At 33.3% G+C, this 24150-nt stretch overlaps 1 protein-coding gene across 3 annotated transcripts in view; it reads right to left on the bottom strand.

Moving 5' to 3' along the window:
- The window catches only part of LOC121727435, a 75092-nt gene that overhangs the window by 38731 nt on the left and 12211 nt on the right, over positions 1–24150 (bottom strand). The window contains exons 2-3 of one of the 3 annotated variants that reach the window (XM_042115292.1): positions 21198–21227; positions 122–174 (exon numbers count right to left, since the gene is read on the bottom strand). The exons of 1 other annotated variant lie outside the window; for it this stretch is intronic. In XM_042115292.1, coding sequence (XP_041971226.1) covers positions 138–174; positions 21198–21227 — 67 coding nt within the window. In that variant the 3' untranslated portion in view covers positions 122–137. Of the gene's footprint in view, positions 1–121; positions 175–21197; positions 21228–24150 lie in introns of those variants that run through there. One more of the 3 variants, XR_006035670.1, reaches the window with a different exon arrangement.

Genomic DNA, 24150 nt, shown 5'->3' with positions numbered 1-24150 from the left:
TTTCTTGTTATATCGGCAACAGATATACACAATCTCTGAAAATTTCAGTACTATAGCGATTCTTGAGATACATCATACAGCCTGGACAGACGGACAGACAGACATCGAAGTCTCATGAATCGTCATCTCCTAAATCCTCATCGGGTCCCATTTTCACCCTTTAGGTACGGAACCCTAAAAAGGAAAGAAAATAATTATTATTATAATATATGTTGCCAAAAAAGTGATTTCGAGTTCGAGTCCAAGAAAAGTTTTCAGAAAGCAGTCCTTGTTCACAGCCATATAGCTATCATAATATTATTATTATAGCCAAAGAGATTTTGATGACGATCTTCAAAATGTAAGAAGGAAGGGAAGCCAAAAGGAAAATAATAAGGAGCCCTAGCCCGTTATCCCTATGCAACTGACAGATTAATATGTTATTCTAGCATAGACGTAATTAGATATTAGACATGCCATGTCGGGGCAAAAAACGTTGAAAAAAAATCATGCCACTTCGAAGCTGTGTACCATGATATTTTGTGAGGACTTTTTTGTGGTGCCATATCCTGACTTTTGGTCTAGGTTACGAGATAAAACCTATTAGAAATAAAACCTAGTATACTGGGAAGTGCTAAAAACGTCACGTATCCGACAAGTGCCGACGACATATTGCACTGGTGTGCCAGCCACTGCCCACTAGTGGCTTGTGAGACAAATGTGACGAAACTCGACGAATGTACATATATAAAATTCTCGTGTCATGGTGTACGTAATTGAACTCCTCTGAAATGGGTCGACTGATTTTTGTGAATCTTAGCGAACATGTCGGGTAGGATTGAGAATCGGACAACATCTACTTTTTATATTGATAAGTGCATTTGTTGAATAAATAATAGTAAATTATTACAACTCGAGACTGACGGCGACCATTTTTTGTGCGACGGGATAGCGATGGACGTTGCCATGGTGACATACTTATTAAGTCACTTCAATACAATGTTTGCCGGAACAGCTAGTTATAATCTATAATATCCTAGGCCTAGTAACATTATAAATGCGAAATGTGTCTGTCTGTTACCTCTTCATGTTCAAACCGCTGAAACGATTCTGATGAAATTTGATATGGGGATAGTTTGTGTTCCGGGAAAGGACATAGGATACTTTTTATCCCGGAAAAATGAACGGTTTTCGCGCGATAAACGAATTTTTACGCAAACGAGCTGCGAGCGTCTTCTATTAGGTTATATATCGGATCGTACCCTTGTAATGTTCGGAAATCTGTAGACGCCCACGGCCTCCAAACTACTATCGGCTATATTCTCCAACGTTTCCCATAGGAATCCCATGTCATGAAGTGTGCTATCAGCTAGCGTGGCGGTGATAAGCGGGCAGCTTATCGGGCAGATCGCCTCGTGACTGACCGCCAAGGCCGCGAGCGACTGTCGACGGCTGCGTCTAGACACTATAACATTTCTAGCCTGGACTAATGACCTCCATGACGTCACGCCGCATCATTTACTAGGATTTTATACATCATCTGAAGAGGGGTGTAATGTTTTATCCGGCTAAGCCAGATGGGGAGTTTTGTTTTAGCTGTTTGACTTGATGCATCGGTTAATGAACTACTTAAACGTTTTTCGAGCACATATTTTGTTATATTGATGATATGATTTGAGCCTGACAGTTTAGGAGTATTAGATTCATGGTCCCGAGAGTGACATCCGACTCCCAAAAAGGAGGAGACGACGTTCGGCTGTATGTATCTTTTTTTTTCAAAAAATTTAAACCGACCTCCAAGGTAAAAACAATAATATTCTTAAAATATGATCTAAAAAGTATGAAATAATTTTTATTCTTCATTAGTGCCTTTTTCGAAATTCGACTTAACCTCAACCAATTCTGTACTCAATTTTCATTCTTTTGAAGTCGGTATAGGCCAATTTTCAGTTCTGGGCTGGTACCGACTTCAAACGAATGAAAAGAAAGGGTGTAAGCGACAAAATGGTTTTTGTCGCGTAATTTAAAAACCATAAATACATTTCATATAAGCTATGTGCGAATTAAAATGTACGCTTGAACCAATTTATGTACAAATTTTGGAAGCCTCTGTTGGCAAAATAGGAATCCCTTTTTACAGAGGACTTTTTGATTGATTATATTATGGTGTTATGCTATGGGTGATTCAAAGACAAAGACATGATGAATACTGACAATGAACTATAATTTCTTAGCTTTAGTCATTGCTGAGAAAAATCGATATCGTCACAGCCAAATTATCAAGGCGTCGCCTTAACTCCTGATACTAATAAAATTGATTTTTTAACAGGAGCTTTACATACAAAGGCAAAACATTGTTACATATTATATAGCTTATTCATCTTGTTACTTACTTAATTATAATCGGACTCAAAATTACTCGATATATTGACTAACACTGAACTAAAATCAAAATATTTATTTCTAAATGGGTTAATTTATTTCTAAATAGGTTAACAAAGTTAACACCTTAAGAATGTCTACATGAGGCCTACCACTAAATGACACTGATGTCCTACAAAATATATTAAATTTTAAACTAAAAAACCCTTAAAACTCTAGCGTCAATTTGCTTAAAAAATTAAGGTAAGTTTGCAAATACACGTTATAGTTATGACTAAAATGAATTGACAGTAACATCACAAAAATAAATATGTTAGTTTCGTATTCATTCAGTACTGTTCTACGAAGCAAATTATTTTATAAATTTTTCGTAGATCTCGTAGCCACGAGAATACGAGTGCTACGAGAATTAAATTATTAAATTTTTATCTATATCTTTACGTACAAATGTATGTATTTTCCCCTCCATCTTATAAAGATAGGCAGCGTATAACTATTCAAGGTCTGCTCTCTAGAAGAGTCTACAGTTAGAGAACTGGCGCACTCACAATATTAATTAGTTAACTGTAAATAAATGAAGATCTTGACATTATACAAATATAATGTCATTTAATTACAGTTAACTAATTAATATTCGTCTCTGAAATACTCTGAATGCGGCATGCGGCAATCAAACTCTTCATTAAATTAAAGTCAAAGAGAATATAATCACTACGTTTTAATTAAAGTTTAATAATCATGAAATGTCTCTGAGTGCGTCCGTTTGTCTGTCATGTCACATGTGACGTGTTCAATGTGCATGTGCAAGACACACACAAGTTGACCTTGTATCTAGTTGTATCTAGCTCGATATTTAGCTGGGTGAATATTTTTAATTGTAAAGGGTTATGTCTGTAACTTTATTGATATAGTCTGTCAAGAAAGCGAAGAAATTAAAAAGTGGCAACATCGTAGTGTCATCCCTTTTTTAGGGTTCCGTATCCAAAGGGTAAAAATGGAACCCTATTACTAAGACTTCGTTGTCTGTCCGTCTGTCTGTCTGTATGTACAGACATACAGACAGACAGACAGACGGAAAGATAACAAAGTCTTAGTAATAGATACAGACAGCTGTATGTCTGTCTGTCTGTCTCCAGGCTGTAACTAAAGAATGGTTATAGCTAGAGAGTTGAAATTTTCACTCGATATCAATAATGGCAACAGGTGGGCACTTGACATTTTCACAAAGGCCTTAAATATATGTGTCTTTTAATAATTAATAATAATATTTAAATAAAATAAAAATTTAAGGGGGCTCCCATATAAAAAACTAAATTTTTGGCCAATTTTTCCTCTAAAACGGTACGGAACCCTTCGTGCGCGAGTCACTACGATGTTGCCACTTTTTAATTTCTTCACTTTCTTGATAGACTATACATATCAGCAGCTTTTACCGATTTCAATAATTTATTTACTAGATTTTCGAGACTTTGCACATGTACAAATATCTTTCTCTGACAGAAGACCAATGTAGCAAGAAGTAGCGAATAGGTAATTTTTCATAATCAACTTCATTATTAACCTGATTTTCAAACTTCTATTACCTGTGGAGTGGCTGATGAATATTGCACAGGTGTATACGTGTCCCTCTGTGCGTGTCCCTTACCTACATAATATACTGTGAAAGTAACAACGCTGAGAGTTTCTTTTTTAGGGTTCCGTACCCAAAGGGTGAAAACGGGATCCTATTCATGAGACTTCGATGTCTGTCTGTCCGTCTGTCTGTCTCTAGGCTGTATCTCAAGAACCGCTATAGCTAGAGTTCTGAAATTTTCACAGTTTGTGTATATCTGCTGCCGCTATAACAACAAAATTAAATTAAGAAATTAAAAAAAAAAAACCCCGCCAAAACAACTTTAAAAAGTAATGAAATAATATTTACTGCCTTTAAGTTCAAATAATTCCTAACTTGTGTAAAGTAATATTTTAGTCCATAATTGTTGTCAAGGTGTGTCGGGGGACCGCTAATGTAGATGTTTAATTTCATCACAAATATCACAAACTAGAATGAAATATAAAACCCATCAAACGAATACAAGTTGCTAACGGCCTTTCATGAACCAGATAAACCCTGATTGTCCAGGACTGAGCAGGCTGATGATGATGAATTATAGCTAAGAACACTTTCGATCATGTCAGCTTTCAAACAAAAAAATTAGATCAAAATCGGTCCACCCGTTTGGATGCTACGATGCCACGGACAGATACACACACAGACAGACAGACAAACAGACAGACAGACAGACACGTCAAGCTTATAACACCCCTCTTTTTTGTCGGGGGTTAAAAAACAAAATAAAATTAATATTTAATATTCCATACAAAAACACAATTTTTGGTCTATGTTTGCTCTATAACAGTACGGAACCCTTCCTGCACGAGTCCGACTCGCACTTGGCCGATTTTTATATTCATAGGGAATTTCATAACATTGGACAATTTTTTATAAAAACAGTAGCTGTCCCGGCAAATGTTGTTTTGCCATATAATTATTTTTTTGTATGAAAAATAGATGTTGGCCGATTCTCAGACCTACTCAACACTCAACATGCTCACAAAATTTCATGAGAATCGGTCAAGCCGTTTCGGAGGAGTATGGCAACGAAAACTGTGACACGAGCATTTTATACAGTGTGTAACAAAAATAAGTGATAATACTTTAGGGTATGTACGTGTTCCTAGTAGAGAGTTCACTGTGAAAGTAGCAGCGCTGAAAGACGAACATTTTTTTTCACTTTTGTATGGGCAAGGGCCCGAGCGTCACGAGTTTCCTCATACAAAAGTGAAAAAAAATTTTTGTCTTTCAGCGCTGCTACTTTCACAGTAAACTCTCTACAAGGAACACATACACACCCTAAAGTATTATCACTTATTTTTGTTACACCCTGTATATTAGATAGAAATCAAATGTGACTCTTTCAGCGATGCTACTTTCACAGTTAACTCTATTATCAGAGACACATTGACATTTGACACCCTAAAGTCTAAAATATTGTTACTTTGTTTTGTTACAACATGTATTATATTTGGATCTCTTTTATGTAGTTTTTATTATTCGTAGCTTTTATGCCATAATTATTTTTACTTTACTTCTTTGGTGATCTATTTTTGTTTTCGTCCATTCAGCGTTTTTTTTAAAGCTTTTAACTTGTTCTGTATGTATGTAAGTATGTACTTATGTTGGAACTCAATTTTGAAGTAGATATTATATTTAACTGATTGAGCTGAAATTTTGCATACGCGTTTAGTTTGGATGACAATGGTATGTGACATAAATACGTAATATGGCATGTGACATCACTCTAAATCCAATATGGCCGACAATCCAAGATGGCGAAATAATTATTTTCTGTGCAGTCCTACAATGTGGATATCAATATATAAGGGCTCATTGAGAGTAAATTGAAAATTAATAGTCAAGTCGTGTTGTGTCGTGCCGTGTCGTATGTGACGTGACGTGGCGTGAAGTGACGTGTTGCGACGGGACGTGAGTCGTGACTTTACGTTACTTGACGTGACATGACGTGACGTGACGTTACGTGTCGTGTCGTGACTTTACGTGACGTCACGTGACGTGACGTGACTTCAAGTCAAATATAGCCGGGTATCAGAAAATTTTCGGTTGAATCCGGTCACTTCTGTTAAATGAACCAACTTACTTTAACTTTAACTGTAACTTTAAATACAATGCAAAATGCAAAGTGGTCAAAGTTATGGTTATAGTTATAGCTAATTTAACTTTTATCTTAACTTTGACCACAGAATTTGACAGATGATAGCTGGTCCGACAAGGCTATAAATGAACGTGGGCGGGGGCGCTGCTTGAAAAGGAGAACTGTCAAAAATGGCGTTTTTAGGGTTCCATAGCCAAATGGCAAAAAACGGAATCCTTATAGATTCGTCATGTCTGTCTGTCTGTCTGTCTGTCCGTATGTCACAGCCACTTTTCTCCGAAACTATAAGAGCTATACTATTGAAACTTGGTAAGTAGATGTAGTCTGTGAACCGCTTTAAGATTTTGATACAAAAATGGAAAAATTATTGAAAATTTCAAGGGTCCCCATAGATACAACTGAAACAAAAAAAAAAAACATTTTTCATCTAACCTATGCGTGTGGGGTATCTATGGATAGGTCTTCAAAAATCATATTGAGGTTTCTAATATCATTTTTTTCTACCCTGAATAGTTTGCGAGAGACACTCTTCCAAAGTGGTAAAATGTGTGTCCCCCCCTTCTAACTTCTAAAGTAGGGGCATGATAAGTCTAAAAATATATGATGTACATTACAACAAAAACTACCAACGAAAATTGGTTTGAACGAGATCTAGCCAGTAGTTTTTTTTATACGTCATAAATGGTAAACCTTAATTTAACTTTCATTAAATCAATTGAAATATGAAAATAAATCAAAAACCTCTTAATTTCATAAAAATAAACCTTATTGCTGCTGCGGAACCCTTCATGGGCGAGTCCAACTCGCACTTGGCCGGTTTTTTTATGATGACAGCGTAAGTTCCTTTTTTCGACACGTTCATTGAAATCCTTGTCGAGCTCAAGGTTATAGTTAAATATGGCGATTGGCGTCCATTTTTGACTTTAACCAAAGATTTGACATTTTGCATTGTAGTTAAAGTTATAGTTAAAGTTAAAGTAAAAATGACAGTTGGCGTTGCGTTCACACTGTGCACTTTTATCTTCAATTTTCGTCATCAACTTTCATTGGAGGATTCAATAATTGAATGCGTCAAGGAACGCAACGTTAATATTGTCATTTTTTGAAGTAATTTTGGATACGGTCAGAGGGCATGAATCGCGGGCATGCCTCACCTTCGCTGTTGACTGCGCTATAGCTAATAGATGGCGCTATTCGTCTATATTCATAGTCTAGAGTCTAGACTCTAGAGATAATAATATTATGGAGACTCTCTAGTCTCTATCGACTTCTGTTTTTTAATAGGGTTCCATAGTCAAAAAGGAACCCATATTAATCTGATATTTAGGTAAACTTATGACGAACAGCGTAAGTGAATATTAAAATTATATGTCTCTGAGTGGGGCAGCTAGTATAGTCACGAGCACAACTGCACTATGCACATAATATGTCGCAGTCATCTGGTTTTATCTGCATCGATCTAGATAGGAATCATTTTTAAAAAATGTAATTTTATTCGTGTTGTATCGAATACCGAGCAAAGCTCGGTCAAATAGCTAGTTATCTATTATATAGGTAGGGGTATCGAAAAGTGCTACGAGACCAATTATTATTATTGTTGTAAGAACTGAAGTTACATTTTTATTTCTAAATAAAATATAAATCTAGCCATACATAATAATATTTCAATTTTAGTTTTTATAAATAACATATATGAAATTGGCATTTTTTGTACAGGCCACTTTGATCTCAAATGTCTCTTCTTTGGTTAAGAATTCCAAATTCAAATCTTACCTACTTATTCATTTGTTTGGTACATTTGAGTTTCCAAAACAGTCATTCATTTGTTTTTTTCTAGATTATTTTTTCTTTGGAATCGATCATATCGCACAATGGACTTGAAATATGAATTATGAGACCGCAAAACTGGAGGAGCTGCAATTGGAATGTCTGCGACATCCACCGTACTCCCCGGACCTGGCTCCAACAGATTACCATTTTTGCGGAATTTGGATAACTTCCTACAAGGAAAAAAATTCAACTCTGATGTGGCAGTCCAAACCGCTTTCTAAGAATTTATTGACTCTCGTCCCCCCGTTTTTTTTTTTATTAGTAAAGGGATCAACGGACTACCCTTAAGATGACAAAAATGCATCGATAACAATGGAACATTGATTAATTAAATAATAAATATATTATACAAAAAAAAATCGCCCTTATATTCATCCCATACAAAACGCCAATTTCATAATACTTGTAACCTGCTGTACAGTACTTGGACCTGCAGTAGTTTTCTTATAATATAAAAAAAACTGTCTGGGTTAAATTTAACATATAGGTATAATATCGCTAATTTTAATTTGTGGTTTCCTCTGATATATTAAGCAAAAAATGTGACAATATATTTGTTTTTATCAGGGCGAGCGAAGCGAGCCCTAGTATATCCCACAGCCTGAACATTTTGTGGTACACTTTACGGAAAAACTATCACGCCTATTGATTTGTGCTTTAACACAGTAATTTTTATTTATATATGTAGAATTGTAGATGTGTTATCATTGGTTAGTACTTAGTCAAGGTTTGGTAACTGGGCATTTTCAAAAAAATGTGTACCCCTGGTTTTTACCTTGTCCCTTGACTTCGCTACAGATTATTTGTAAAAAATTACATACTAACATTTTGTAATTTTAATGTAGGAGCATAAACAAGTTTTCTTTTATTAAAATACATTCACGTTTGTATATAATTTTATTTAGTATGAGATTTATAAGGGTTTTTAAGTACCGAAACCTATTAAATTCACCTGTCCCCTTCCCAGAAGTTGTAACAAAATCTTTAATAACTATTTTTTTTCTTAAAGTAAGTTACTTAAAAAACATATGTTAGATTCTTAAATACTTAATGTATCAATTGAATGTCTTGTTATTGAAAAATCTAACATAATTTAACTACAAATTAATTAAAATTATAATCATGAAAAAACAACCCGGCCGGAATGTTCGGTTTAGTGACCGTTTTTTTTAGTTTTATAAACATACTACAAAAATATTTTCGGCACTAAATGATAGCACTATATTTCATTGTACATCGAGAAACTTCAATTTAAATTTAGTAGTTAAAAATCTGCTACAAGACGCGGACGCAGGTTGGATGGTTCTTCAGGAACGGTTTATTTGTTCAGATAAGTGACCATATTTTGTAAGCATTATTATACTTTCTCCAACTGTTTTTACTGTTGACACGTTGCAAAATTAGTTTAGTATTTAGTATAAAAAATGAAATTGTGATAACTATTATCGGTTATTTACAAACACTTTAAAAGTAAAAGAAAGTAATATTACGTGACTTCCGACTTGTGACTTTTCGTATGGTCACATATAATGGAACGGACAAGTCACAACAGGCGGAAAGCATAAGGCTTAGTTCACATTTTAAATTAATTATTTTTTTATTCACAGATTTTATTAAGAAAATTGGAGATTTTTAAACTGGTACGATTAACGTACAAATATATTTTTTATTACTTATGTGTTAAGGTGACGCCGCGTTAAAGTAAAAAACCGTTTTGGATATGTTTTAGATTGCTAGTTTTCTATGAAAGGCCGGCCCGGCCTCTCACAGAAAACAAGCAATGGAACAGCAAAAAATGGAAAGGGCGTAAGCGACAAAATAGTTTTGTCGCGTAATTTAAAAACCATAAATACATTTCATATAAGCTATGGGCAAATTAAAGTGTATGCTTGAACCAATCCATGTACATTTTTGGAAGCTTAAATCACTCTCCTCTGTAGGGAAAAATAGGAATCCTTTTTTTTTACACAGGTCTATTTGATTGATTATTCTGTGTTATAAAAGTTGACCAATCGTGTTATGCTATGGGTAAATCAAAGACAAAGACATGATAAATACTGCCAATGAACTTTAATTTCTTAGCTTTAGTTATTGCTGAGAAAAATCGATATCGCTACAGCCAAATCATAAAGGCGTCGACTTTACTTAACAATAACAAATATACTATTTAAAATTTAAGTACCTAAAAGTTTTATGTTTTTTAAAAATTTTGATTTTATTTCCACTACTTTTCTATCAGTAAAGTTGAAAATCATTTTGTGTCGTTGATATTTGCAGATTTATAATAACTAGACATCAGATTATATGCATTTGCATACTTGCATATGCAAATGCATATAATGTCACTTTTTAGGCGATAGTGCATATTTTGGCAATTTTTCGTTGATAGTGCATATTTCGGTAGTTTAACTTCCATGGGCATTAAGATTGCAATCGGAAAATGTTGGTAGAAAATTATTATTGGCGTATAATAAATAAATAAAAAGTCTTTATTTCAAGAAATTAAAAATCCTGGATTTTATGAAATTATAAAAATTGGCGCTTTTATTAATGTCACTACCGGAAAAGTCTTCAAAAAAATAATAAATTTTAATATTAAGTGACTTTTGATTGTGCATATTTTGTGCATATTTCGACCATTTTTCGTGCATATTTGCATGGATATTTCGGCACTTTGATCGTGCATATAATCCGATGTCATTAATAACTTAGGAATTCGTAGACATGTGAACACATCTTTATGATTATGAGATGTTCGTCCCTCTAATTATTGAAGTTAAATCTATGAAATCAAAGAATTTTTTACTTTTATAAGTAGTGCAACAATAAAAATGTTTAAATAAAAGGTTTTTGTGTTATAAAAACTCCTTTAAATATGTTAAATATTACTTACTCATGTAAAAAAATGAAAAATAACGTAGTGGTTGGGTCACATAGTCACACTATGGATTAAAAATAATTGCTACTCTTGTTGATCCTTGAAATTATCTAAATTTTTTTTAATAAACAATTAAATATGCATTTCACTAGTTTAAATTAACGAAGAAATCCATTTATTGCTGTATTTTTTTGTATTAAATTATATTTTACATTTAGTCGCACAACGGAATCTGTTTCGTCGAAAATTCGATTTTGTTTCAATAATATCAGAATAATATAACGTTTTCAGCGTTCTTTTTAACTTATTCCATTAGTTCAATATTTTTCCTTGTATATGACATTCAAAAAAAGGTAAATAAATGACCTTAAAAAATATAGACATATTTTTGCAAGGGTACACGTTTTTTTGAAAATGCCCAACTATTAAAATACTTATAAAAAATATATATATTACCACGCAGAAAAACGACGCGAGTCCTCACAAAGCTCTTTTAGCTAGTGCAAAATATTATTATTTATTACCCGAACATAAACACTGAACCAATAATACGGTCTAGCTATCAGCAGCTTCTCATTAGGTCCTGTATAGCTCTCAACCTTCTCTTTTTTCTTCGATTTGATATTAAATGTAGGTACTGTCACTTCTTGGTGGAAATTCATCTTCAATTAAATAATTATACACTTTTCTTGCACTTTATTTTAATATATTTTTAATTATTTTAATTAAAACTTAATATATTTTTTCGAAACCGGTCGTTATTTAACAATTTTGTAATAAATATATTAAAATAAAGTAGAATAAGTGCAAGGAAAGTGTATAATTATTTAATTCTTCGATTATATTAAAATATTTTATTATGTGAAGCTTAAAAAATATGTTAATAATAAAATATTGCTAAAAATGTTGCTAAAATTATTATTTTGGTAGGTATGACTATATTGGAAAGTCCGCCTACTTTTTTGTGATAACAGTTTCTTACCATGTATGCAACATCCAGTGCACCTGGAGGTCACCGGTGCTGCAGATATATTCAGCCATAATTCCCAAAAACTCCTTCCTCCACTTGCGAAATGCAAGCTGCCCGCCAAAATCCAATCCTTGCAATATAAACTGCACATACACTATCGATACTACAGTCTACAACACAGCACTCCGTTACACCACTTCTACACATTTCAGTTTTCACACCGTCGACCACAAAAAATGTCTGTCACGAAAAAACACCGAATCACACGCAGCAAAAAATAATCCCCGATCTCCGACCATCTCAAAAACCGTACTCAATTTCACGTAAAACTTAAAAAAAAAGGCCAAAACTGTCAAATCACCCGAAAGAAAGTGCGTCGACGTCGACCCGGAGACAAGGACAAACGATTTGGAATTAAACGTCGTTTTTTAAATTCTGTACCCGCCGCGAGCGAGACGGCTGTCGGTTTTCGAGTTCGTCGTTAAATTAAAGAGTTCATTGCACCTCCTTACGTGGGCGCGGGCGCGTATCGCCGTCTCTTTCGGCTGCGGCGGAGTGGCGCGGGTGCGACGAGGAGCCGCGCGATCCACTTTTTATTCGGAACTTGATTTTCGATCGATATAGTGCACACCACGCACTCTTGATACTCGTATTAAAATATCTCATTGCCTATATCCACGTGCCTAGTCATATTTCTCTATGCATTTTTTTTTATTTTAGGCTATAATTATATACTTAGATATTATATATTTTAAATTATTTTTGAAATTCTTTAACACACTCTAATAGATAAATCTAATAGTTTAATAAATCTGAAAATAATTTAAGTATTGTGCCTGTATCATTTTTTTGTTTGCTCTTTTATATTTCTAGTGGACAGTTATTCCAAATTTCGCATTTTCGAGTAAACCAACAGGAAAACAAACCGTGTAGGTCTTTTTAAATGTACCTATAGGATTATCTAATTCTTTAAAAGTAAGCTTATAGTGGGCTAAGAGGTGATTCGTGTGGGCATCAATTACGGTAGCAATAATTACATGTACTTAATATATTTTTAGTGGATAGTTATTCCAAATTTCGCATTTTCGAGTAAACCAACTGGAAACAAACCGTGTAGGTCTTTTTAAATGTACCTATAGGATTATCTAATTCTTTCAAATTAAGCTTATAGTGGGCTAAGAGGTGATTCGTGTGGCCATCAATTACGGTAACAATAATTACATGTACTTAAAATGTGCCATAAATGTACTTAAAATTAATTTTGTTAATTTAATTTTTGTTAGAAATGTGATATTTAAATAAAAAATTAAGTATTTCAAAAAGGAGGCGTCTATTAATTACGTGTGGAGTTGTATGCGGGGATGGGGTCAAGAAAAAAAATCCAAATTTCACAAAAAATTACGTGATATTTGCTTCGAAACTCCCCTCGGGTTTCGTAGCGAATGTCACGTAAAACTGTCTAAAATTGTGTAAATAAAAACTAGAGATCATCATTAAATAATCAACACGTTTTCAGCCAAAACATAGATTTTGAAATTCTTGCGTGAGATTAAATGAAGGGGAGAGGGGGGAGTCGGGGAAAATCTTACGAAAATTCAACAAGGGGGAGAGGGAGTCAAAAATTCCTCAAAAATACCTCACGCAATTAATGGACGCCCCCAAAATTAAAAAAAAAATGAATTTCTCTGTTAGTTACTTTAATTCTATACGTTAGATACAGTATTTATAAAATATTACTATAATCTGATTACCTAAGGTTGGGTTGCACCAACTAACTTTAACTATGACTGTAACTTTAACTTTAACTTTAACTACAATGCAAAATGTCAAATCTTTGGTTAAAGTTAAAAATGAACGCCATCAAGACGCCATATTTAACCACAAACTATAGAGCTCGACAAGGTTTTAAATGGACGTGGCGAAAAGAGGAACTAACGCTGTCATCATACAAAAACGCCATTTTTGACAGTCCTTCTTTACCAGCAGCGCCCCCGCCTAACCTAACCTTGTTGGACCAGCGGTCATTTGTCAATTTCTACGGTCAAAGTTAAGGTTAAAGCTAAAGCTAAATTTAGCCTTAACTATTACCATAACTTTAACCTTAACTTTAACTTTAACCACGCCTCTGGTGCATTCCAACCTAACTGTATTACCGTTTTAACAAAAAATATTTAGTACTTACTCAATGTAAATAATTGCAAGTGGCCAGATCTTGACCTACATAGTTGAGAGCTAAATGTATCCACTGGCGATAAAAATATTTCGTAATCGCATAAATATTTTTAGAGCTAAATAGCGAATATAATGACCGTAGTGACAATATTCCAAGAATGTTGTTTGAACCTCGTTGCATAGTCGTCGCGGTTGTCGTGCAGCGCGCCCGGCGCCGGCTGCGGCATAGCAACAGCGTATCTTATTTATAGCGTACTATTTATGGCACTTGAATCAGTCAATTAGATGTTTAGACGACGCCGCTGTGCCCCACGATAAGCGACCGTATGGTGAAAGCGATAAGGTGGCGATCTGTATTACCGATTCGACATCAATTATAGAATGAAATAGTATTTCACATCGTATGTTTAAATGTATCATTTACGGTAGTCAATGTGTTATGTCGATGGAAGATACGACTATCCTTGTACTCTACGACGGATCAACCTATAAACTTCGTGTGGCTTAAAGTTGGCTTAAAGTGATAGTAATTTATGAGCGTTAAAACTTTAAAAGGATCCATATATTATTTAAAAGGATCCATATCTTCTTGTTACACGTGGAAGATTGAAGCGTCATTCAATTTTATTTAACCCCTAGTTTTGAGTTTATAAAAAATATTCCACGATAAGCACTTTTTAAGCTATGTGTCCATAATAAAATAATCGGAAAGATAGCAATCTAAAGATGACAATTATTGTCAAACATAAAAAATCGACAGAGGAATATAATAATTACAACTGCCTTCTATAAGATAAATGTTGCTTTCTTTTATTGAATTACGATGACTAATCGTCTAGTCTTATCTTAATGATGTAATTGCCAAAACTATAACGGAGGATACTGATTCAATGCATTATTTAATACAGGAAATAACACTTATCCTAAAAATAAAAATAAAAGCAAAAAATAAAACAATAAATGTAAAAAGTATCAAAAACAATGTGTTACAGCAGCATACACCCGAACCTCTCCAGTAGGCGGGGGGCGGTACGGGTGCGACGGGGACGGACGTATGTCGTCAGCACCGTCGTCGCGGCGCTAACGGTGCGCGGACGCAGGTCGACCTCAACGTTTTCGTCAGCGACCGTCAATTTGAGTTTCGAACGGATTAAATGAATTTGGAATTGTTTTTTTGGTCTCTTGAGTTATGGATGTTTATAATACAGTTACGCAATATTTTAACTGTTATCTAAACAGCTTAGCAACAAGCTTGACTTTTTTAAATTTATGGATTCTTCTGTAATCAACAAAACTTGGTTGACTGCGGAGCCCTTAAACGGAACCTTAACCAGCTGATTTTTTGTATATTGATAGGTTAATAGTTATATTATTTAAAAGTAACATTGTCCTACAAATAGAACAATCCATATTTTAGGACCATCCAATCAAAGTATGAAATCCTTTCTACATCTGTTAGCTACCACTTTCCAGATTTTTCGCAGATAAAATTGTTGTTTGTCTTATCAAAATGAAGCTACTCACAAAAAATTTGCTTGATAGTAGTAAAAAAATATAATGTTCCAGGGAACCCGCGGGGCTAAAATGGTCACATTTAGCAATTCCTCTCAATCAATTCAGCAAATGAATTGCCAAAACTATCAAACTGACAAATGTCAAATCAGTACAAAAATACAGAAATGAATTGCAAGCAGAGTTGCATTTTGTTGTTGTTGCATCATGATTCTTCAAAGCGACCATTTTAGCCCCGCCGGACGAGTTGATAATTCTAATTCTGATATTCGAAGTTAACATAACTGCACCTGATATCAAATCTATATATTTCCAAATTCTATATGTATGTACTTAGTATTATTTTTCCTAGGCCTAAGATTTAGGCCTAACTCCCAGTCCTTGACAAAAACAAGAATCAAGATTGCTTGAAAACCAATACAACTAGATAGTAGTATAGGTAATATTATATTAATGTACCTATTAACAATATTGCATTAGATTTCATTAGAATGAAAGTATATTGTATAAATAATGAGGTTTAAATAAATAAAGGTAAGAACTAAAATCCATTTATCCATATAATAATATCCACACAGTCAAAAATACTCATTAAGAATTATTAATTAATAAAAAAAGTTTAGTATGCTATGTTTTATTTTAGAAATTTAAATCCTTGAATGTACTAGATATCTTGATAAATATTTAAAAAAAATCTTGTGTTTATAAATATATAAAAATTTACATGCCTAGATATATAAGTATATTATCCCTAAGTTTTTACATTCAATTTACAGTACACACTGTGTAAAATATAAAAAAAATAAAAGAATAGAACGATGCTATGACATTAAAAGAAAAAAGAATTTAAGTTTCAAGTATCAAGAGCGTTTTAAAGATTTGACCTTACTTTTGAAAAACTTTTTTTTAGTTAAAAATTAAACTTAAAAATTTAGAAAAACCTGCCAAGTGCTACTTAATATATATTTTAAGGCTTTATATTTTTTAAAGGACTAAATATTTAATATACCGTACCTAATAACTGTATAGTTTTACTTATTTGTAACTAACTGAGTTGTAAAAACATTTTTGTCCACTTTATATAAGGTACTTATTAAGGTAAAAGCACTAATAGTAGACTCGGAACTAATAGATGACACTTACGACAAAAATACCATAAAAATAAGAATTAATCTAATTTTTTCTCAACACTGTAAATTTTATAAGCTTCTCAAGCTATCTGTTGACGTGAAAAAATATATTAGGGACGCCTTCGTGAACAAAATTTTAAAATGGGATCTAATGGAATCTAACGGGGATAAAATGGAATCAGTTTTCGTTAATAATGTGACCGCGTCAACACGCGCTCGGCAATTTCTTAGCAAATAGGTTAAGGAAGGCGAAATTTTGCACGTAAGTTTTCAATACATTTATTTGATTTTTTGTAATTTCTATTGATTTCATTGGATTAATGGTCATGTTGTATACACTAATTAATGTTTATTTACGATTTTTTATCCATTTTCCCTAACAATATAAAGGGTGTCTACTGTTAGTTCTTGAAAATGTAAAAAACCTAATAGATGACATGGAACTCATATCATCATTTTGCAATACATACTAAAGTTATTTTGTAGTTTATTCTACTGCAAATATCACCACTATTCTCTGAAAATATAATTCTATTAACCAACTAACAAATTAGAACTACTGTACCTAAAAATGGACATATTAGACCTTGTACTGATCTAAAAATCGATTGCTTTAGTTTTTTAGCAGTAAAAAGGAGAGCTGAGAAAATAAAGAAGAAAAAAGAAGAAGACTGAAAATAAATTTGCTAGAAAAAAAAAATATGAAAATATGAAAAATAAAAATAAAAGGTAAGAAAGTTTTAGCATGGAAGAAGCTGGAGACAACGTGAATATTAATTTATATGCATGTAGTTACTATGATGAAGTAAATGAAATCTTTTGAAAAACGGCAAATAAAGACCTAATAATAGGAAAAATGTTAAATGTTATGTAATGTTCTATGTCAACTATTAGTTCATATTGGCGTCTACTATTAGTGATGTTCGTTTTCTGTGATGTCATCTATTAGTTGTTATGACTAAGTTTACAAAAAGACCAATAATATATTTTTTAATTGATTTGTCAGCGAATAATTATAATAGTTTTATTTTGTAAGAGTTACTGAAGACATGGAAGAAGTTATCAATCCTTTATTTTCATAAATATATATTTTACAACATTCAAATGTTCTATGTTTCCTTAAAGCGTCTGCCATTAGTGCTTTTACCTTAATAATTCGAAGAATTACCTCCTTTGTCTTTATTTAAAAATAAAGAGTTTTCTGAGATATAGTCATATCCATCATCGGCTTAAATTGCCTTCATAGCAACTAGACACGGTCTCAATTCTCAACGCACGCGCGGCAGCCTCAAGTGAATGTAGTTGAAATGACATAGGTTATAGGTACTCGCAACGAAGTGAACGACTTCTCGGCCAAAGAAAGCAAACTAATGCCTGTTTTCACCAACGCGCAACGGTCTCCTAACGCTAAGTGTTCCCTAGCGATCTTTACGGGTCAAATATATCTTAAAACAAACACATTAAAAAAAAACTAATGTTTTGCAAATGTTCTTACGCCTTATCATAATAAAATCATTATAACTTCTAAACTATCTGACTTAGAGCATTGAAATAAAAAAATTTAGAAGATGAAAACTTCCTCTATCTATTTAAAAAAAAAACCAGTTTAATCTGCTAGATTTTCCACAAAAAGCCATTAATAAAAAATACATATATTTTTTTTCTTAAACTTGGGTTTTTCTATGTTTAATTCCACGAAATTAATAACATATTGCCTATGTAAGCGTAGTCCACAAATTTAGCTATCAAATGAGACCTTTTTCATCTGCATAGGATATTTACATGTGAAGTACTGGTCAGATTAGTGTGAAAGCCCGAGAAAAACTAAAATGGCTGCCATTTTACAACCGTGCGAGGGAGAAAAATTTGAGAACCAATTTGTCGATAAAATATGCCATAGATTATGATATTAAAGGATCGGACACCGGTGTCGGGACACATTGTATAAGCATGGTCAAACCTACTTATGTGGTAAAACATGCTACTGTAGCACGGTAGCATGTTTGATCACATAAGTAGGTTTGACCATGCTTATGAAACAGCCTCTCAAGTCTCAAGTAACAATAATTCGAAAACTCCTTTCCGAAAGAAAGTGCCTTTCGTTAATGAAAAGTAATTCATTCGCACTCAGTTAACACGCCACACATAAGTACAGCATCCCAAGAATGATTTTAGGCCTAATCTAAGCCGTAAGAGCGATTTATTAATATGAGCTTAAAATCTAGGGGCACGGTATTGCCTCAGCCGAGACGAGCCAAGCGAAGCACAAGGGCACTCCCTACCTTTTCTCGAAACGTTTCGTCATTTTTTTTTAAATAATCATAGAGTTGGTTTTGATGTACCTTATAGTTCATATTCTTAGGATATGATAACAATAATAGACTAATTAAGCATACAAAGTCTCAATTGAATAGCTCTAATACTTTATATTTTATTGATATTTAAAATACACCGATTTCGTCACTGACTCACTGACTCACTAATACACTGACACACTGATGGTCATCAAAATGTTTGACGACTTCCTGAAGTGCTAGAAAGCTGAAATTTGGTATATAATTTAAGTTTAGTAAGTATACAACTAAAAAGGGGGGTGGAGGGTGGAGGTTTATATGAGACTTTCGCCAATTTTATGAATTAGGACATAAGAGTTTACACGTGACTGTAGACTGCAGTAATCAAAAAACCTATTAATAGGCACTTACAAAAACCAAATTACAAAAAGAACTGAAATCCTACCAAAAATACTTCTTGTAAAATGTTGCCGAGACGATCACATAAGGTTTACCCTGTGAAAAAGATATGAGATCTCATGTAGAGCCAAGTTTCCGAATCTACACGGCCTAACTCTACGATCCTAACTTAAAAAAAATCTACATGTCAGTAAATATGTATGGCTCGGCTGTTTCGTTACTAACTTAACATCACAAACTAAAATATAGTCTGAGAAATTATGAAACCGGCTAGATGAGAGTCGGACTGGCGTACCTAAATCGGTTCCGTATCGTAAATTGGTACAGGACCCTCCCTTAATTAACATAATATATTTTATTTTTATCACTTACTACCTGAAAATTTCAAGCGTTTCACTGTTACCATTATAGATACAGAGCAAAAAAGGCCAAAAATGGCGTTTTTTTAATGAGAGTCCCCCTATAATTTATTTTATTTTACTTACTATTTGTTATGTTATAACAAACAACATAATTTGTGAAAATTTCAACTTTCTGGCTGTCGTAGCAATCGCAGTCAATTATTGTTCTCAAGGTACATGGCTACAGACAGAACGTCTTAAAAATAGGGTCCCGTTTTTACCTTTGGACCCACGGAAACCAAAAACTCTAAAATATAATATTACTTATACTTTCATAAATAAAAGAAATCATTTTAATGTTTGCGGCTTTGCAAGAACATTGAGTACTTATGAATTACGATTGCATTTTGTGCTTTATGCTCATTGCCATTAGTCGCTATAATAACGATAAAATAAAGAAACATATTGATACGGTCACTGAATATTGATTTTACAAAATAAGTTGAAGACTTGACTTGAATGTGATCAAAACTTTCACGATACAAAATTGCATCTTAACTCCCATACTTCAACCGTTTTGAATTTGGTTCCTTTTCGTACACTACAATATGGTAATAAAGCCGTTGACATTAATTGTCGCTTCTATATTTACACAAAATTGTGTACCGAATACATGTATAAAGTATGCATGTATTCGGGTCACATTTTGTAGACTCGTGGACAAATTTTTTGACATAATTAGGTAGTCTTCCTTAGTTTTCATTATTAGTCGCATTTAATATTGAAAATTGAATATGAATCAATTTAATGTCAAAATCTTCATTTATGGCCGTCCCCCGAGCAAACGACCTTGGCCATACATTTGCCGCGTTAACGAGATCGCACCAAAAACCTATTTCTTTTACTTATCTTACTTCAAAATTGACCTAAAAAAATTTAAAACGGGGAATATGTAGCTTATGATATTGTCGATCTATTGGCGTGTGATTCAAATAAAAGTAATTTGTAAATACTAAGGAGATGCTGAATGTATGCTTGAATTTTAATAAATTGCCTTTACTTTGGAAGCTGATATCATGAGTATAATAAACGAAAATAGAAAATTTAAAACGTGGAAAGAAATGTTATGATACTAAAGATTATTGCTGTATTTTTGTTATAACTCTGTAGCTTTCAAATTATGAGTTTATAAGGCTCTAAATACGGTAAATTACGGATTTTCCGTAGGGAACGCCCTTAATAGGGCATATTACACAAAGGCCTGATTAAAACTGGAACAAACTGCCACCGGCAGTATTTCCGGACCTATACGACCTGCAAACCTTCAAGAAAAGAGCGTATTCCCTCTTAAAAGGCCGGCAACGCACCTGCAGCTCTTCTGATGTTGCGAGTATCCATGGGCGACGGTAATTGCTTTCCATCAGGCGACCCGTTTGCTCGTTTGCCCCCTTATTTTATTAAAAAAAAGGCCGGAGCAAAGGGCTATTAGCACATACGCACTCGTCATATCATAATATCAGATTTCTTCGATTAACACACAGACAGAGGCTAGTATGACTACTGACATTGTGAAAAACTAGACCAACATGTGACTTACCGATGGTAATAAACAACAATGAAGCTAAATCTGAAACAAAACAACGGGTATTAGGAAACTGTTGAAAAACACTTTTTAATTATTATAGTATCACAAATCAACAACGTTATAATAATAACGTATAATATACGTTTCGTAATAATAATTATGAAACGGCATAGAAAATATTTACAAAAACAGATCATTCATACTTACGAGTACATTTCTTTACTATCACAACTAAATGATCCTGCAAACATTGTTTTCAATACACAGTGTGATTTTAGTCATCATGATTTGGCTATCATTTTTCATTGAATATTTTGCGAGGATGTCTGATAAGATACCTGTCGACTTTGAATATAATATCTGTTGTTCTAATTTTAATATCATCGAACGATTTAGATTACTTATCTCGTCATCCTAAATTCAAACTATCTTACCAATAAAGATCGTTGGAAAAGTCACATATATTTTTTTTTAATGAGATTAGGGGGCAAACGAGCAAACGGGTCACCTGATGGAAAGCAACTTCCGTCGCCCATGGACACTCGCAGCATCAGAAGAGCTGCAGGTGCGTTGCCGGCCTTTTAAGAGGATATAGGGTAATAGGGGAAGGTAGGGATGGAAAGGGAACGGAATAAGGGAGGGTAGGGAAGGGAATAGGGAAGGGGATTGGGCCTCCGGTAAACTCACTCACTCGGCGAAACACAGCGCAAGCGCTGTTTCACGCCGGTTTTCTGTGAGGACGTGGTATTTCTCCGGTCGAGCCGGCCCATTCGTGCCGAAGCATGGCTCTCCTACGTCTCCCACATAATAAAGTATAAACAAAGACAGCAGACTTTGAATAGTTATAGGTTGTGTTAATATAATAATTAGTGAGGAGTAACGCCACATTTAGCGATTAGTGAATTTTTATCTATCTATATAGTTATACTAGTATACATATAAATTATCATTTTTAACAAAAAATTGAACCCGACTTCCAAGGTAAAAACGATATTCTTAATATTATGATCTAAAAAGTATGAAATAATTATTATTCTTCATTAGCGCTTTTTTCAAAATTCGACTAAACCTCAACTACTTCTGCATCCGATTTTAATTCTTTTGAAGTTGATCCCTTTATTAAAAAAAACGGAGGGACGAGAGTCAATAAATTCTTTGAATGCGGTTTGGACTGCCACATCAGAGTTGATTTTTTTCTTTGTAGGACGTTATCCAAAATCCGAAAAAAAATATTATTTACATATTTATATACAGATTTTATTTACAATCAGTAGAGCATCATTTGATGCTCTACTTAACTAAAAATGTTAATCTACTATTTTCGATGTAGAGCAACCCTTGTGATCCCTTATTTTAACATTTCTTATTTCAAAACTAATATGATCATAGCATTTCCTTAATCTAAAGCACAAAAGCAGTTAAGGTCTTTTGAATAAAATCTACACGTGATGCTCTTATTTTTAGGGTTCCGTGCCCAAAGGGTAAAACGGGACCCTATTACTAAGACTTCGATGTCTGACTATCCGTCTATCTGTCTGTCCGTCTGTCTGTCTCCAGGCTGTATCTCAAAAACTGCTATAGCTAGACTTCTGAAAACTTCACATATTGTGTATATTATATCTATTGCCGCTATACGAGTAACAACAAATACTCAAAACAAAACAAATTTAATATTTAAGGGGGGCTCCCATACAACAAAAATTTTTTGCTATTTTGTGCTTGAATATCAAACTTATAATAGAAAATCCATGAATTTAAATATTGCATTGGATGGTAAAATCGTACAATTTGTAGACAATACATTATTCTTGTTCAGTAAATATTGATAAATATTTTAATTGGAAAAAGCACATAGAAGCAACCTGCTTAAAATTAGACCGATTTGTCTTCGTATTAAACCGATTACGAAACGTGAGCACTAAAGAATCGGCGTTGCTAGCATACCATGGCTATGTAGCTTCTGCTAAGATATGGTATTATTCTCTGGGGCAACTCAACAGATTGGGAAAAAGTATTTGTTGACCAAAAAAAATGTATACGTGCCATATTTGGTGCTAATTATACTGAAAGCTGTAAACCACTTTTTAGGAAAATTAATTGTCTGCCTTTACCATGTTTATATCTGTTCGAAATAAATGTATTTATTAAAAATAACATTAGTCTCTTTGACAAAAAATAAGATAACACAAGCCGATCACTGAGACATAAAAATAAATTATACGTACCTACCAACACAAAGGCTAGACGTTTTAAAAAAAAATGCCTACTGTATGGGAATTAAAATTTATAATCACTTACCCAACATTATTAAAAACAATAACCCCAGAATGTTTAAAAAACAATTATTTGAATTATTGGTAAAAAAATGTTATTACTCAGTAAATGAATTCATTAATGATAAATACCTGAATAAAATGTAATTAATGTATAAGTAGAGTATGTAACATTTATAATGTATTTAATTTGTTTTCATCTATTTCTATTGTAATTTTGTTATGACTTATGACCTATATTTAAAAATTTGCACGCCATACGTGGCAGAATATGTCTGAGCTAGCATATATTTTTAAACATCTTTTTGTACCATATTCTGGCAAATAAATATTTGAATTTGAATTGATATCAATAATGGCAATAGGAAGGCACTTGAAATGTTCACAAAAGACTCAATAGGGATGATGACAAGGTCAAAGATTAGCGAATTTTGTTAATAAAATAAAGAAATCCAGGTAAAAAATAAGTGTTCCCAAAATTTTAGCTTGATAGCATTTGTATTTTTTTTTGTTATGCGCCTTCAAAGTTGGATATTCAAGTCAAATTTTTTTTCAATTAAATTTCTTAATTTTTGTAAACAGTTCGATAACTTATGCAATTAAAAGCAACATTTGTTATGAAACCACTTTTATAAACGCAATATTTAATATACCCGTCGAACAAAGTTGTCTCCCGATGCATACAAACTACG

This window comes from Aricia agestis, chromosome 5 (assembly GCF_905147365.1).
Source record: "Aricia agestis chromosome 5, ilAriAges1.1, whole genome shotgun sequence".
Classification (NCBI taxonomy): domain Eukaryota; kingdom Metazoa; phylum Arthropoda; class Insecta; order Lepidoptera; family Lycaenidae; genus Aricia; species Aricia agestis.
The sequence above is the reverse complement of the archived record's forward strand: the minus strand, read 5'-3'. Positions and strand labels throughout refer to the sequence as shown.